General features: G+C 43.5%; 1 protein-coding gene across 1 annotated transcript in view; it reads left to right on the top strand.

The window, feature by feature from the left end:
- ATXN10 (ataxin 10) overlaps positions 1 to 13,579 on the top strand; it is a 172,866-nt gene that overhangs the window by 44,437 nt on the left and 114,850 nt on the right. The window contains exon 6 of the mRNA XM_066255553.1: positions 7,659 to 7,739. Within this exon, the coding sequence (XP_066111650.1) occupies positions 7,659 to 7,739 (81 nt within the window). The remainder of the gene's footprint in view (positions 1 to 7,658; positions 7,740 to 13,579) is intronic.

Here is a 13,579-nt window from a genome sequence, read left to right as displayed (position 1 = left end):
AGAAGGGGGAAGGGTGGAGAAGCAGATGGTCAGTTCTCCTGTGTGCCCTGACCAGGAATCGAACTGGGGATATTCACACGCTGGGCTGACACTCTACCATTGGCCAGGGCCAGTTTGGCCTCTTTTAGTGTGAACTTTACTTTTCTGTTAAAATTATACTTAATTTAAAAATAAGTTCTATTTCTGAACATTTATTTTATTGGAGTTACTGCTTTCACACAAACCGAAGCTGGTACAAAAATAATTTTATTATTGGAAACCTCCCTCAGTATGCAAGTGTTTTTAAATGATGAGTGAATCATTAGGTTACTAAGATACAGACATTTTCTGTAGCTGAATTGTTTCCTCTGTTAAGTATCTTAGCTCTATATTTTAACCATCTATAATGTTTTAGCAGCGTGGAATAAAGGACAAAAGATCTTGAAGGACAGAATATAACACCTACTTCAGGATAGCTCAAGTTAAAGTTATCAGATGTCACTAGATGAGGCTAGACAGGAAAAAGGGTGGAAAGGAGTCGTTAACTGATGTTACGACTCTGGATGTTAAGCTGTGGAACTAGGTAAGGTCACCCAGGAATGAGCAATGATAGAGTAGAAGTCTTAAAGATTGACATGGGCCATGACCACTTTGGGCAGATATAAAGAATAGCCGCTAGCGACAGAGGCAGGAGGAAAACCCAAGAGAGAGACCAACATAGGACGAAAACGAGACACTGAGCCAGCACTGATGCGGTCACAGCAGTCCATTCTCTGGATGCTTTGACTTGTGTGAGAGGAACTCTGTATTTGGTAAACAGAAATGAGACTACAAAACATTCAGCAGTGTCCAAGAAAATTATTACTTTTCACTGTTAACTATGAACCCATTCCTGAACATTAAGAGAAAAAAATCTACTTCTTGACCTCCCACCTCCCAGCACGCTATAGCCAACAGTGAGTACAAAATGACATGGTGTTAGAATTCATGAGTTTAGAATCTTTTCTTGGAAAGGGACAAATGTAAGGTTTCAGTAACTTTGAATCTTTTTGATTCACACAGGAAGGTGTAGGCGAGGACAGCTTTGGCTCTGCTCAGTTTGAATTATTGGGATGATATCCTAAAAATGCTGGTTTCTCTTGTTCGTAGGTGTTAAAGATGTGTTTATGCTCTTAGATAACCCTGGATGAATCCAGGGTTGAATGTTGGCATTTTAATCCATCCGAACCTGGCAGCCTAGTAAATATGCATGAGAAGGTCAGAAAAGAATAGGCATGGGCAGCGTGGAGTCACGGAGGAGGGTGGGGGACAGGGATGACAAGATGGTGCTGCCCTGTGCTGCCCCTCTGAGGTGAGGGTGCGCTGTGTTTGAGGTCTTGTTTTCCTGCCACTGCCATCCTGTGACTATATTCCCACCATGTATGAATGAGGGTCCTGCGCCTCAAGCAGTGTTAACCAACTTTTCCAGCATCACAAAACCAGTGTTGAGGAGAGACAAGAGTTGAAAGCTATGATGAACTTCAGGCTTACGCTTTCTTACTGTATTACAAATTGTAAGAATTAGGTGAGCCATGAGCTACTTCAGTTTGGCCTTCATCAGCATAAACTTATATCGCTCTGCTGAACTTATATACACAGTTTTACTACAAAAGCAGATTTATAACTGTGAGTGGAGTACTACTTTTGGGTCATATTTGGGTTATCTAGTTGATTTATTTTGCATGACAGAGTTTCACTCCCAGATTTCTATCTTTGTTGCTCTGGGGATGTTTCTTGCCTTATGCATATACATTTTACTATTTCCTTAACTATAAAGATATTAGGGAGATAAAAATAATTGTTCTTCCTGTTGTGGTTTGAATCTGTTGTCCCTCTTCTGCTCCCCCACACACTCAGACTTCGCTGCATGTGACACTTATCTGTGTGACTGGGAGCTCCCTGATGGAAGATTTAGTGCTGCTGTTGGATCCTTAACAAGATAGTGTCTGGCCTGTGATGGGTGTGGCAGTAGGCAGGATCCTTCTGAGTTCTCAGTGCCAGAAGCCCTGCTCAGAAGGCATGTGCACAGAAGGGCATTGACTGGCTTAAAAAACTGAGAAGTGCTTGAGTTCCTGGAGTTTTAGGCATAGTGGGTCTTGGGACTGATAGACCGCATCAGTGCTGGCTCAGTGTCTCGTTTTCGTCCTATGTTGGTCTCTCTCTTGGGTTTTCCTCCTGCCTCTGTCGCTAGCGGCTGTTCTTTATATCTGCCCAAAGTGGTCATGGCCCATGTCAATCTTTAAGACCTCTACTCTATCATTGCTCATTCCTGGGTGACCTTACCTAGTTCCACAGCTTAAATTCCTTTCTAAGTTGATGATTTCCAAATGTATGTGTTTAGTCATGACCTCTCGCCAGAGCTCCAGACTTATGTGTACACCTTCCTAGTGCATGCTTGAAATTAACATCTCAAACGTAGGAAGACTGGGTTTTCCCCCCCACCCCCAAAGCCTGCTGTTGCTGCTCTAGCCTTGGGTGGTTCAGTGACCAGTCACCATTCACCCCGCGCTAAGCCCTGCTCAGTCCCGAACCTGAGCCAGTCCTGACTCTGACTCTCATCTGCTCGCCACTCATCAGCCCTGTCCGCAGACTGTGTCCTAGTCACCTGCTTCACACCTCCTCTGCCACATAGCTCGAGACCCAGTTCTCCTGTGGACAGACTGCAGGAACTTCTTTAATCACCTTTGTGCTTCTTCTGTGCCCTCTTAATCACACAGTATCCAGGTGACCTTTTAAAAATTTGCCAGAGTTTGCTACTTTCGTGCTGAAATCAAACCTTTGGTGGCTTCCTATGGCACTTAGGAGCAAATTCGAGTACTTGTCCTGTCCCGGCTCCTGGCTGGCCTTCTCATTTTGGTTCCGATCACCATTTCCCTTGCTCATTACTTCCTCTGGTTTCATTGCTTTTCTTTGAATACCCTGTGTTTGTTCTCTCCTCAGTCTGCTGATCCTTCTGCTTGGAATGCTCTTCCTTTATGTCTTTGTGTGGCCATGTCCTCCAGGTCCACTCACATGTCTCTCCAGAGACAGCTGCATGGCACCTTATGTTAAATAGTTTGCCCTCTAAATCTATACTTCTTGACTCTCCTTTATTATTTCTCTAACAGCACTCATCACTACCGAAAGTTATATATTTCATTTGTTTTCTTGTTTGTTGCTAGAAAGTAGGACTGCATAGTGTTCTGTAATTGGGTAGGAGAGCATGTTGGTGAACTGGGGTCCATGGGCCAAGTCCAGCCCACGACCTGCTTTTATAGGCACATTTTTGTTGGCACATGCCATGCTCGTTAGTATGTGTTGTCTGCGGCTGCTTTTGTGCTACAGTGGCAACTGAGCGGCAAAGGCATTGACCCACAGCTTCTAAAATATTTATGGAAAAATATCATTGGTGTTTTATGTGCTGAATGAATTGGGTGATTTGTGGTGTCCTTTACTTAGTCTTCAGTTGCCTAAGGCTTATCAGTTCTCAGTGCCTTGGGAGAGACACCCCCGCGGGTCTGCAGCAGTCTTCTCTGAAACACTGCAGCATGCCCCCAGCCTGCGGTTTGGTTCCCCACCTCTGTGGTGCAGCAAGCTACATGAGCTTCCTGGGTTCCTGGTGCCTGTGAAAGTTGTGTATGCTATACTGTAGTTTGTATGTGTGCTTGTCGAAGTGTCTGCACACAGTCCCGACTTTCAGTTGCATGTAGAATGCAGCTTGTGATGTTCTGTGTGTACATCTTTTTGTGAAATGTTGGAATACTTTAGGATGTAGGTAAACATTTTTCTTTGAACACTTTGGCAAGTGTATTGAGAAGTTTGGGAATTAAAAGCAGAGGTGTTCTATAGGAGAAATGCTAATGTGCCAAGTCCTTGTGAGGTGTGTGTGTGTGGGGAGCACCCTTCTTATTCACATTCTCACCCGCGATCAGCCCTTTCCTCTGGCTCCATGGGGGTCACCCATTCACCTCCAAGGTGAGGCTTTTGTAGCCATGTGACAGCCCCAGCTGGCAGGTTTGAGTTTACTCTTGAAAGCAAAAAATTCTATTATACAAAGAAGGAGAAAGGGATATCAGACAGGAAAAAATGGCAGACATCTGTAAGAACTCAGTAAATCTTTGATGAATGCATGAATCCTTTCCATTGTCTGTACTGCTTTAGAAGGTAAATAGTACTGGTTGGAGTTGTGTTGGTGTTACTGGTTGGTGTTACTAGGAGCCGGAGAAGTGGCGCTCTGTGATGCTGAGAGGATGGGTACCATGTCCGGCTTCTCTCTCTCTCTGAGACTGGCTGTGCTCTTCACCCTTCAAACAGCTGCTTCTCCCCGAGTGGGGTGTAACAGAAGGGTAGCGGAAATGCGCTTATGTAAGCGTTTCACCTGTGCCTGCACATGCAGCATTCCACAATCCAACAGTATCTCGTTTTTTCCCCCAGAGATTTTGTCTCATCTGTTTTCCAGTAGAAGAAGCATTGTCATTGAATTGGACTGATGGTTATCTTACTGTTTTATTTAACCCATGAAAAATGTTATTTAACTAACAGAAGGAAAAGGTTATTTGCTATAGCACTTTTGTAAGTTTTGTCCAAATTGCTGTATTAGGCACATGTGGGTTGAAGTTCTCAGATCTCAAATAGGATAGTGGCTTTCATTTTCAAGAGTGTGTTTAAATCCAACTCTTTAATCAGTGAGGCATAAAAACATGTTTTAGGTTTTTGCAGTCAATGAAATCTATTTTTATTTATGTTATGAATATACCTTTGACATTGTATACTTGTGTGTGGAAATGGAGATAATAAAATTAGAAAATTTCCCTCAAACCCTGGCTTTAGGATTACCTCTGTTTCCCAAAGACATCATCACGTTTAACACTCTTTTTCATGTGTTCCTTGATGGTCAGATGGCTCTTACCACCTTCTTGGTGGTAACTGAGGAGCCACTGAGCCATTCACCCGCAGGTGTTGTAAAGTACCAAAGGCTACAGAATTAATATTAATATTTTAGGAGGCTTGGAGAACATTTTATTAATTTGGGTTAAGGTGTGCAGAGAAATTGTGAGAAATAGTCTCTGTGCTGTGTGATTGGCATAACCAGGATGGCCCTTGGCATTGTATTGTAAATGCAAGGGGAGGAAAACATGGATTCCCAGACATTCCACCAATGCCTGTGGGGAAAAGGGTGAATGGCTAGCCAGGTACAGGAAAAGCCAAAATAAACCTTTTCTTATAGCAATGAGCCATTTGCGGGCATTTGTCCCCACCGAAACTACCTCTCCTATGTAAATGCATGTGTGACTCTGGACAAAGAGAGATAGCAGATAAACACTAGATAATATAGGAAAGCCTTTAATATGTAAAGGGACATCTTTCTACCATTGTGTTGACTTGTAAATTTTGTTTTCTCCAAAATGATGTATGGTTTGCAAATTGAACGAGGTCCTATCATGTTAAAGGACATATGACTATAACCAGTAGCGGTAAGGGGCTCCTAATTGCAATTTTTGCTTCTGTACTTCCCACTTACAAAACTATAAAAACTAAGTAGAACAAAGGGTTGGCGCGCTCTCCCTCAGATTTCTGTCGGAGTTCCGGCCGCTTGGCCAAGCTAGACAATAAAGCTTTGATGTGTAAACGATGGACCTTGCTCCTGTCTTCCATGTTTCGGGTCCCTCCGAATTTGAATTAACAGTAACAAGTAGGACTCTGTAATGCAGGTATTGGTTAGTCTATTTGTAACTGTTAACATACTTCAAAAACCAGTTATAAATGATGAGGAGAGAGAGAGGGAAGGAGAGAGGAACCTTCATGCACTTTGGTTTGTAACCATTGTAGAAACTTGTAGAATGGTGGTCAGTGCTTTGGCATCAACAGCTTGCTCTGTGAATACTGGCTGTTCTGTAATCACATGTAAATGAGGAATTTCCTACTAAACTTAGAGGCTCTTCCTCTGACTGCCTGGGGCAGGTCCACTCTGGGACCAGGGACAGAAAGTGTTTGTTGAGGGGAAGCGGGGCTGCTTGCAGCACCACTCCCTGTGCCCTGAGATTTTAGCCTGAATTTTGAATTTTGTGTTGCCGAATTGCCATGATAGAGAGGGGAAGTAAATTCATCTTTTCTTTCTGTTACTCTTGCTCTGTTTGAGAAGAGATGTAGATGTTATTATAAAGTTATTTTGGAGAAATGACTGTAATTTGCCTGCCCAGGAATAGCTACTGTTAAGACAGAACTTAGCTGAGTCCTCCAGACTCTCAACTTGGGAGCAGGGTCACCTGAATGGCTTCTCACTGAGAGAAGGCAGTGCTTTCACTCCTGTGCAGGGTCTCTGTTAAACAAAAATACATTTAGGGTAACTTGCTGGGACATATTACTTAAATCACACAGTAGTCTTTGGTTAGTTAATGTATTCACATCGTTAATATACTCAAATGCATCATTTCCCTCCCACTGTCCACCTGGGTCCTCCAAGCCCAGGCTCTGAACAAGTGAGCTGTTACTGCTCTTCTCACCACACTGCTGAGAGCTTCTTGCTTTATTCACATTTTTGAGATCTTTCCATATCATTGTGTAAAGAACTTCCTCTTTTCTTTTGTCTTCCATCGTATGAATATGTGAGGCTTTATTTGATCCGTCCCTTGTTGGTGAACATTTAGGTTGTTGCCATTTTTCATTGCAGTAAATAATCTTCTTCATACATGTGTCATATTGCATGTGGGCAAGTACGATTATTGCACAAATTCATGAGTGTAACTACTCAGTCTAAGGGAATGTGGTTTTAGAATGTGGCAAACTCTTCCAAGTTGTCCTTCATAGATGTTGTATCCTCCACATGCTCCACTGTACCTGGTTTCCTGCATCGTTGCTAAAGGAGTGTGCTGTCAAATTTTGAGATTTTCAGGTCCTGCCAAGGTTTAAAACAGTATTTCTGTGTAGTTTCATATTTTTATTTCTCATCTTTTTATATGTTATTTATATGTTGAACAGTGTATTCTTTAGTTCTTAAGTCTTCAGATGTCTGGTAAATATTCAGAATTAATTAATACTACTATTCAATCTTTTTATTGTCACAGTGGCACTTTAAAGAAATATGCTTCTATTCTTTGCCTGGGGGTTTCCATAGTTGAGCCCTAAGTTTGGATGGCTGCACTGCTTGACAATGAGGATGTTTTCTTGGTAACTTGAGAGCTCTTAAAGGGGAGGTAATCCAGCCAGTGCTCACTCCTGTGTTGTTGGCATATGTTTGATAAAAAGTAAGACGTGTCTGTTTCTCCGGTTAATGTTAGCACTAAGCTTCTGACTAAAACAATTTAATGTTTCTGTTTATACCTAAGCTTGTAGCTGAACTTCATTCTATTTAAACTATAGAGAGTGTTTTCCCTTCTCAGAAAAGTGCAATAGCAGACCCTTTCCTCCAGGTGAATAAATTTGAATCATTTCAGTAAGTTTTTCAGAACTAATATTGAAGAAAAATAATTTAAGGATTTTAATTTCTTTTAGTTGCTAATAGAAAAATAGTGTGTGAGCCTCAAGACATTTTACTATTACAGCTAATCAAAAATTCAATGAAAAGGAATGCTTTTATATGTGAGATATGCCTATAAAATAGATAAGGCCGTGTCTGTTTTACTATGTTTCTAGTAACCAAACTTTTTTCTCTCTTTTTTTAGGTTCTTGATTATTACAGACCATTTTCTAAAAAGCCCGGAATTGGTAAAAGCCATGTATGTGAAAATGAGCAATCAAGAAAGGTAACCCCAAAAACCAGCGTGGCTTTGAGTATTTAGCATTCCATATAGAGTATTCTGTCCACATGGCCAAAAAACTGTATGGTTTCTCAGCTGGCACAAAATCTCTAAATACATGTTTCTGTGTCAGTAATGGTTTTAAATTGGTTGGTTAATGTTACAGCTTAGCCACAATGGGTGGTGATTAACGTTGGGCTGCAGAATCCAGGTCAGCACCATTGTTCAGTGAACGCATGTTAGAAATATTGGGGATAGAGTGTCATGCTTGTGCTGTGATTTTGTAATGGGAATTCATACAACTGTGTATCACAGCTATGTGTTTGAAAAGTGCTCATTTGTTCACCTCACTGGTGAGAGCTTGGGTTGTCCTCTCCCAGGTTTGTAGTGTCTGTCAGATCATTTAGACCAACAGTTGTGGCCATGATCTCACAGTTGCTGTAGCAGGAAGAGCTGCGAGCACCCCACCAAATGGGCCGGACTCCTGCCCTTGTGATGGAAATTCTGCATGTGACTGTCGTCAGGGCTTTATCATGTTTGGATTTAGTTTCTTGACCTGTAAAATTAAGAGGGCTAAAGAAAATGATTCACAGTTCTCTTGGCATTCCAGTAGGATGTGTTTTCCCAAACCTTATTGGAAATGTTGTCTTAAGAAAATAAAACTTACTCAGAAAGAAACTTTAAAAAAATGTTAATCTGGCCCTGGCTGGTTGGTTAAGTAGAGCATCGGCCCTGTATGTGGAAGTCCGAGGTTTGATTCCCAGTCAGGGCACACAGAAAAAGCAACTATCTGCTTCTCCACACCTCCTCCTCCCTTTCTCTCTTACTCTCTCTCTCTCCTCCTTCTGTGGCCATGGCTCAGATGTTTTGAGCAAGTTGGCCCCGGGCAGTAAGGATGGCTCCATGGCCTTGCCTCAGGCACTGAAATAGCTAGGTTGCCAAGCAGTGGAGCAGCAGCCCCAGATGGGCAGAGCAGCGGCCTGGTAGGGATTTGCTGGGTGGATCCCAGGTGGGGGGCACTTGAGGGAGTCTGTCTTTCTGCCTCCCTGCCTCTCACTTAATAAAAAAAAAAAGGTCTGGTTGCTTGACTTTTGCTTTTCTCCCCTTCTCTGCTATCTGCCATGCTGCCAGCATGGACCTTGCCCTGCCATTTCAGTGACATGCATAACCTGTTGCAGGATGCAGTTAAATGTCATTATGTGATAGGTGAGGCCCTTCATAATGCTTCCATTCCAATCCTCTCTACATCCCTTGCCTGTGGCCACATTATAGCCACACACAATTTCCACAGTTCCCCAGGCGTTTCCTGTTTGTGACTTTTGCAGATGTGTTTCCTCTCTCTGGACATCCCCCCCTCTCCCCCCAGTGAAGATGCACATGTCCTGTAGGCCCTTATCAGACATCACTAGCCTCCTGTTGGCTCTCCTGACTTTCCCAGGCAAAATTCTTTGCATCCTCATGCAGGTTTATCATTATTGCTTTTCTGCCAGAATACATTTTCTTCAAGGACCAAGACCGAATCTTGAATCCTGTGACTTCTTTGTCCTTAACACCCTCCAGAATCAGCATTGGAATAGAAGGAATACTTAATACCATACACTTACTGAAGCACGTCTTTGGGGTGACATCTCTGTTGATACTTTATACAACAGTATATAGTCAGTTGATACTAGATGGTTTATAGCAGTGGGCCTGGTTCTGCTCAACAATATTCTGGTGAAGCTCGCTGTGGGAACTGGTGAGTCAAGATACTTGTCATTGCTGAGCTTGAGAACTGCCACTGCTTCTTAATTATAACCATCAGTTTGGCCACACTTGGCTCTGCTGCCTTGTTTCATTGTGTTCTAGGAAGAAGGTGTCAGGTAGTGACATGGAACTCTCTGGGTTTCTGAAACCTGGCAGTGGGTCTATACAGATCTGCTGGGGCAGAGGATGGGGACGGGGCAGGAAACAAGGAAAGTGCCCAGGACTAGTTGCTTAGCCCACATCTCTCTTCCAGTCCCTGTCTAGGCAGATTTGCTGAGCTGCATGCTGCCCTCTTTCTCCAGGTGCCTGTACTTTTTCTGGTGACAGCCATCATTGTACAGTTGCTGTACTGGTACACTTGTCTCCAGAGTGGGGCATGCAGGACAAGCCTGTTGAGTGTGGCAAGAAAATATGAGAGCATTACTTACATTTACTTGTTATCTAAAAAAAGCAAGAGCATGGCCTGAGGTGGCGCAGTGAATAGAATGTTGACCTGGGATGCTGAGGTCGCAGGCTTGAAACCCCAGGCTTGCCTAGTCAAGGCACATATGAGAAGCAGCTAGTACGAGTTAGTGCTTCCTGCTCCCCCTTCTACCTTTTCCCTCTCTAGTCTCTCTCTAAAATCAATCAATAAAATATTTTTTTAAAAAAGCAAGTACACTGTGTTAATATTAATATCTAGTTTGACAGTTGTAGGTTAACTGTAAATTACATATATTGAAAGTGTGTGATGGTAATTTTTTAATTGACCAAAAAAATTATTTTTAATTGAATTTACATTCAGTGAGTTTTTGTGGTATCTGAAATGCTGAGAACACCAGTTGCCCAACACACTAGTATTCAAGAAGGGGATACTGCTTTTAGCTGCGTTTGTCACATAGGGGATAGTAATATTGTCATTTTGGATTAACGGTCAATCAAAAAGAATTATAGTCCCTGATATTTGGGGGGGGGGGGGGCGGGTAGCAGAAAGATGCCCAAAGCCAGCAGAGGCTAGAATGACAAAAAGGTAGCAAGGCTGTTTTCAGGACAGAAAGTTGGAGAAGGGACTGCTATCCTTGGGCATCAGGCATTTAGTTATAATCTTTCCAGGTACAATGAGATGTTGAGGTGTATTTCAGGATAAGGCCTTGCTCTTTTCAAAATGCTTATTTTATATGAGCATATATGTAAGTCAGAAAGTTAACAGTTAATTGACCATATCCTAAACCTAAAAAATGTCACTAAAGAACCTCCCTCACCTTTGTTCTACATTTCGTGTTATGGTTATTAATTGCTTTTACAACAAATACATTTTTAGTAAAAGTATTTACAATTTTTTTCTTTAATGAACTTGTGGACAACTCTTGTTAGGAAGTCAGGCAGTGTCCTAAGCTCTGCAAATCTTTTTTTTGTTTTTTTGTTTTTCTGAAGTTGGAAATGGGGAGGCAGTCAGACAGACTCCCGCATGCGCCCGACCGGGATCTACTCGGCATGCCCACCGGGAGCGATACTCTGCCCTTCTGGGGCGTTGCTCTGTTGCAACCAGGGCCATTCTAGGGCCTGAGGCAGAGGCCATGGAGCCATCCCCAGTGCCCGGGCCAACTTTGCTCCAATGGAGCCTAGGCTGTGGGAGGGGAAGAGAGAGACAGAGAGGAAGGAGAGGGGGAGGGATGGAGAAGCAGATGGGCACTTCTCCTGTGTGCCCTGGCCAGGAATCGAACCCAGGACTCCTGCACGCCAGGCCGACGCTATACCACTGAGCCAACTGGCCAGGGCCAGCTCTGCAAATCTTAATCAACATTTCAGCCTTAGAAGGTTGGTACTATTATTGTCCCTACATTGTAGATATTTACAGGGAGGAAGAGAGGTAAGTAACTTGTCCACGGTGTCATTGTAGTGGACAGCAGAGCCAGGATTTCGTCTGGGCAGCCAGCCTGGCTCTGCAATCCGTCTTGATGACTACTGCACCATATCACCTCCTGAAGGTCATTAGGTAGGATAACATTTTGTTATATGTGAAAAACGTGAAACACCTAACAATTCACTGTATGAAGACATTTGAATATCTTTAAGGAAAGAGATCATCATTCTCCCATTGGGTGGTTTATTTCTCTTGAATGTCAATTGGTGTATTTCTCTAATACTGATGTTGGGTCAAGTGTGGTGTTTCAGATGTCTGGATCAATCCGCCGATGTTAGTTCAGTGACTGGATGAAGACATGAATGACCACCTAACCTTTAGTTTCATTGGGAGACAGATTTTATTGGGGGTGGGTCCATGTGGTTCATATTGCACGTGGTTATGTGGCCTCAGCCAGAGTTCTAGTTGCAGCAAACTTTGTTTTCAAGACCATCAACCAAATATATTCTGGCTTGATATTTGTACATTTGTTTCTCATGCCCTCTAAATTGCACATAGCCACACATGGGAGCAATTTAATTATGCCAGCAAATTTTGTGATCTATTTGACCACTTAGGATGAAAGGAAATGGAGCCTAAATGCAGAAAGAAGGTCACGGTGCTTTACACAGGCAAACAGTTTGTGAACACTTCTTATCCCTCTGTGTTTTTAGTTCCATTAACATTTCTTTGATTTGCTCCATTTCAGTAGGTAATTTTGACTCCCTTGCTCTGAACAGGGCACTATATTTTGTTCTCCGAGGAGAGTGCCACATTCTAAATGAGAGACAGTGCCTACCCTCAAGGGTGTGCTTACTTTTCTGTGAACTTTGCCAGAAACCCGTGGTAGGAGGGGCAGAATGAGGGCGTTGGTAACTGTAACACAGGGTAAATTTGGTGATATCACAGGAGAGGAGCAAACACAGTGGTTCAGGGACATGGGGTGGAGGGGAGAGGGAGGGCTCACTGTGGCCTTTGGACTAAGTAAAGACTTTATGAAACAGGCAGCATTTGACAAGCCTGCGGGGTGAGCAGGATTTTTCCAGATACATGTTTAAGGAAAGTGTGGACGTTTTTTAGTTGAAGGAACAGAACAGGACTGGCGAGTGCAGGTGAAAGATCCTTTGGATGTGTTCTGGAGAAATGAAGAACCCCAGTTTGGTGGAAATAAAAGACACTCATGAGAGAGCAGCAAGAGCTACTCTAGGCAGGAAAGCCAGGGTTAGGCTTTGTGGTGTTTGGTTCATTCAACAAGTATTTATGGAGTGTTGGCTCAATACACCAGACAAAATTCCCTGTCCTCATGGAGCTTGTATTTGGTGGTAACAGGGACACAAAATAAAGATGTAAAGTGTCAGCGCTGCCAGGCGGTGATGCATACATGGAAGGTGGGAGGGGCACTTACCAGTGGGATTACCTCACTGCTCACAGAGCCCTCTGGGAGTTAGAGTCCTGGGGTCAAGGGAAGGCTGGAGCCCTGAGTTTTTGTAGTGACTGCCTTCCAGAGGCAAGTGCAGTGCCTGGGGAGTGCACTGCTGCCCTGCAGAGGTGGGTGAGGTCCTGGGGAGTGCACTGCTGAGGGTGCCATGCTTATGTGTGCTGAGCGGGCAGGTGCTGGGAGGAGGGGTGGAGTCTGACAGGCATGCAGAGTTCCGCTGGAAAGTCCAGGCTCTTGGGTTCTCTCTTGACACCTTTTGGGCAATAAAGGATACATTCTATGTCAGAGTTGTACATGAGAAGATAAATAGGATTGAAAAGATTAGGGTTTTTCTCAGCAGAGCTATGTAATGAATGAACTTCTTTCCTGTGCATCTGGAATGGTGCTGGCTGTCATCCTCGTAAGAATGGAGGAGACAGTCATTCAGAATGTTGCTGTAACTGGGTGAGGATGAGGGACTTCACTAGAGAGCCCTGGGAAGACATTGTGCTGCTCCTCAGTCAGGAACACATATCAGAGTCACCTGAGGAATGAAGCTGTGCCCCAACCTACAGAACCAGAGTATCTGATTGGGATGGGGGCTTTTCCATTTAAGAATGCTTGAGGGTGTCAGACAAGCAGTAAAACAAGCACTGTATTCATTCAGCACCTGCTGGGGGTCTCTGGGCATAATGCGAACAGTGATGGGGCTGGGGTGGTGATCTGTTTAGGCCCTCAGCAGGTGGGTGAGGAAGGAAAGGGGACGAGTACATTCTGAAGCTCGTCCTTTCCGTGTCACAG

This window comes from Saccopteryx bilineata, chromosome 1 (genome assembly GCF_036850765.1).
Source record: "Saccopteryx bilineata isolate mSacBil1 chromosome 1, mSacBil1_pri_phased_curated, whole genome shotgun sequence".
In the NCBI taxonomy this organism is placed as follows: Eukaryota; Metazoa; Chordata; class Mammalia; order Chiroptera; family Emballonuridae; genus Saccopteryx; species Saccopteryx bilineata.
Note: the sequence above shows the minus strand (reverse complement) of the source record. Positions and strands in the feature narration are given on the sequence as shown.